We start from the raw sequence: 648 nt of genomic DNA, 5'->3' as shown, positions 1-648 counted from the left end.
TGTAAAAAATCAATAAAATATATTTTTTTAAAAAAGAAAGTGACTCTTTAGCTTAGACAGTTCTCTTACCTTGCCCATGGTCAATAGCTAGTGATCATGGCAGAGCTGTATCTAAAGCCACATCTGAGTATGAAGTCAATGGTCTCTTCACCTTTCTCTTGATCATGACCCACGTAGAATGAGAGGAGTCTCCTATTGGAAGATTCCGGCTTTCAGTATAATGTCCCTGAGGTTTAGTTTGTTTTTAGAGCATTCCCTTTAAAATTTTTCCAAAACCTGGCATTGATAGTAAGGAACAGCCTTCTTAAATATGCCTATAAGTAGTAAAATGTCTCATCTTAAGCTCAGAGCTGGCAAGGAGAACTGCTAACTAATCACCCTGTGGTCTTAGGAAGATCCACATGATTCAGGTCCTTGGTTGGTGGGCATTTAGTAGGAGAATTTTTAACGAATGTGCTATTAATGCATAAAAATATAAATTCCATGGGTCAGGATTTTATAGTAAGGAGATGTAAGTTAAATTAACCAGCAACATTCAAATAAAAAGTCCTATTTATAATCTTTCATTGCTATCTAGGTTCAAAAACAACGCCTGCAAGCTGGAATGCTCCTGTGAGGACTGGTGAAAAATACCCACTGGTTGTTTCA

General features: G+C 36.9%; 1 protein-coding gene across 1 annotated transcript in view; it reads left to right on the top strand.

Annotated features, from left to right (window-relative positions):
- The window catches only part of PLA2G7 (phospholipase A2 group VII), a 30894-nt gene that overhangs the window by 17812 nt on the left and 12434 nt on the right, over positions 1 to 648 (top strand). Inside the window, 1 exon segment of the mRNA XM_015572162.1 lies at positions 578 to 642. Coding sequence (XP_015427648.1) covers positions 578 to 642 — 65 coding nt within the window.

Source organism: Myotis davidii, unplaced genomic scaffold (genome assembly GCF_000327345.1).
Source record: "Myotis davidii unplaced genomic scaffold, ASM32734v1 scaffold167, whole genome shotgun sequence".
NCBI classification, from domain to species: Eukaryota; Metazoa; Chordata; class Mammalia; order Chiroptera; family Vespertilionidae; genus Myotis; species Myotis davidii.
This window is presented reverse-complemented; position numbering and strand designations above follow the sequence as displayed.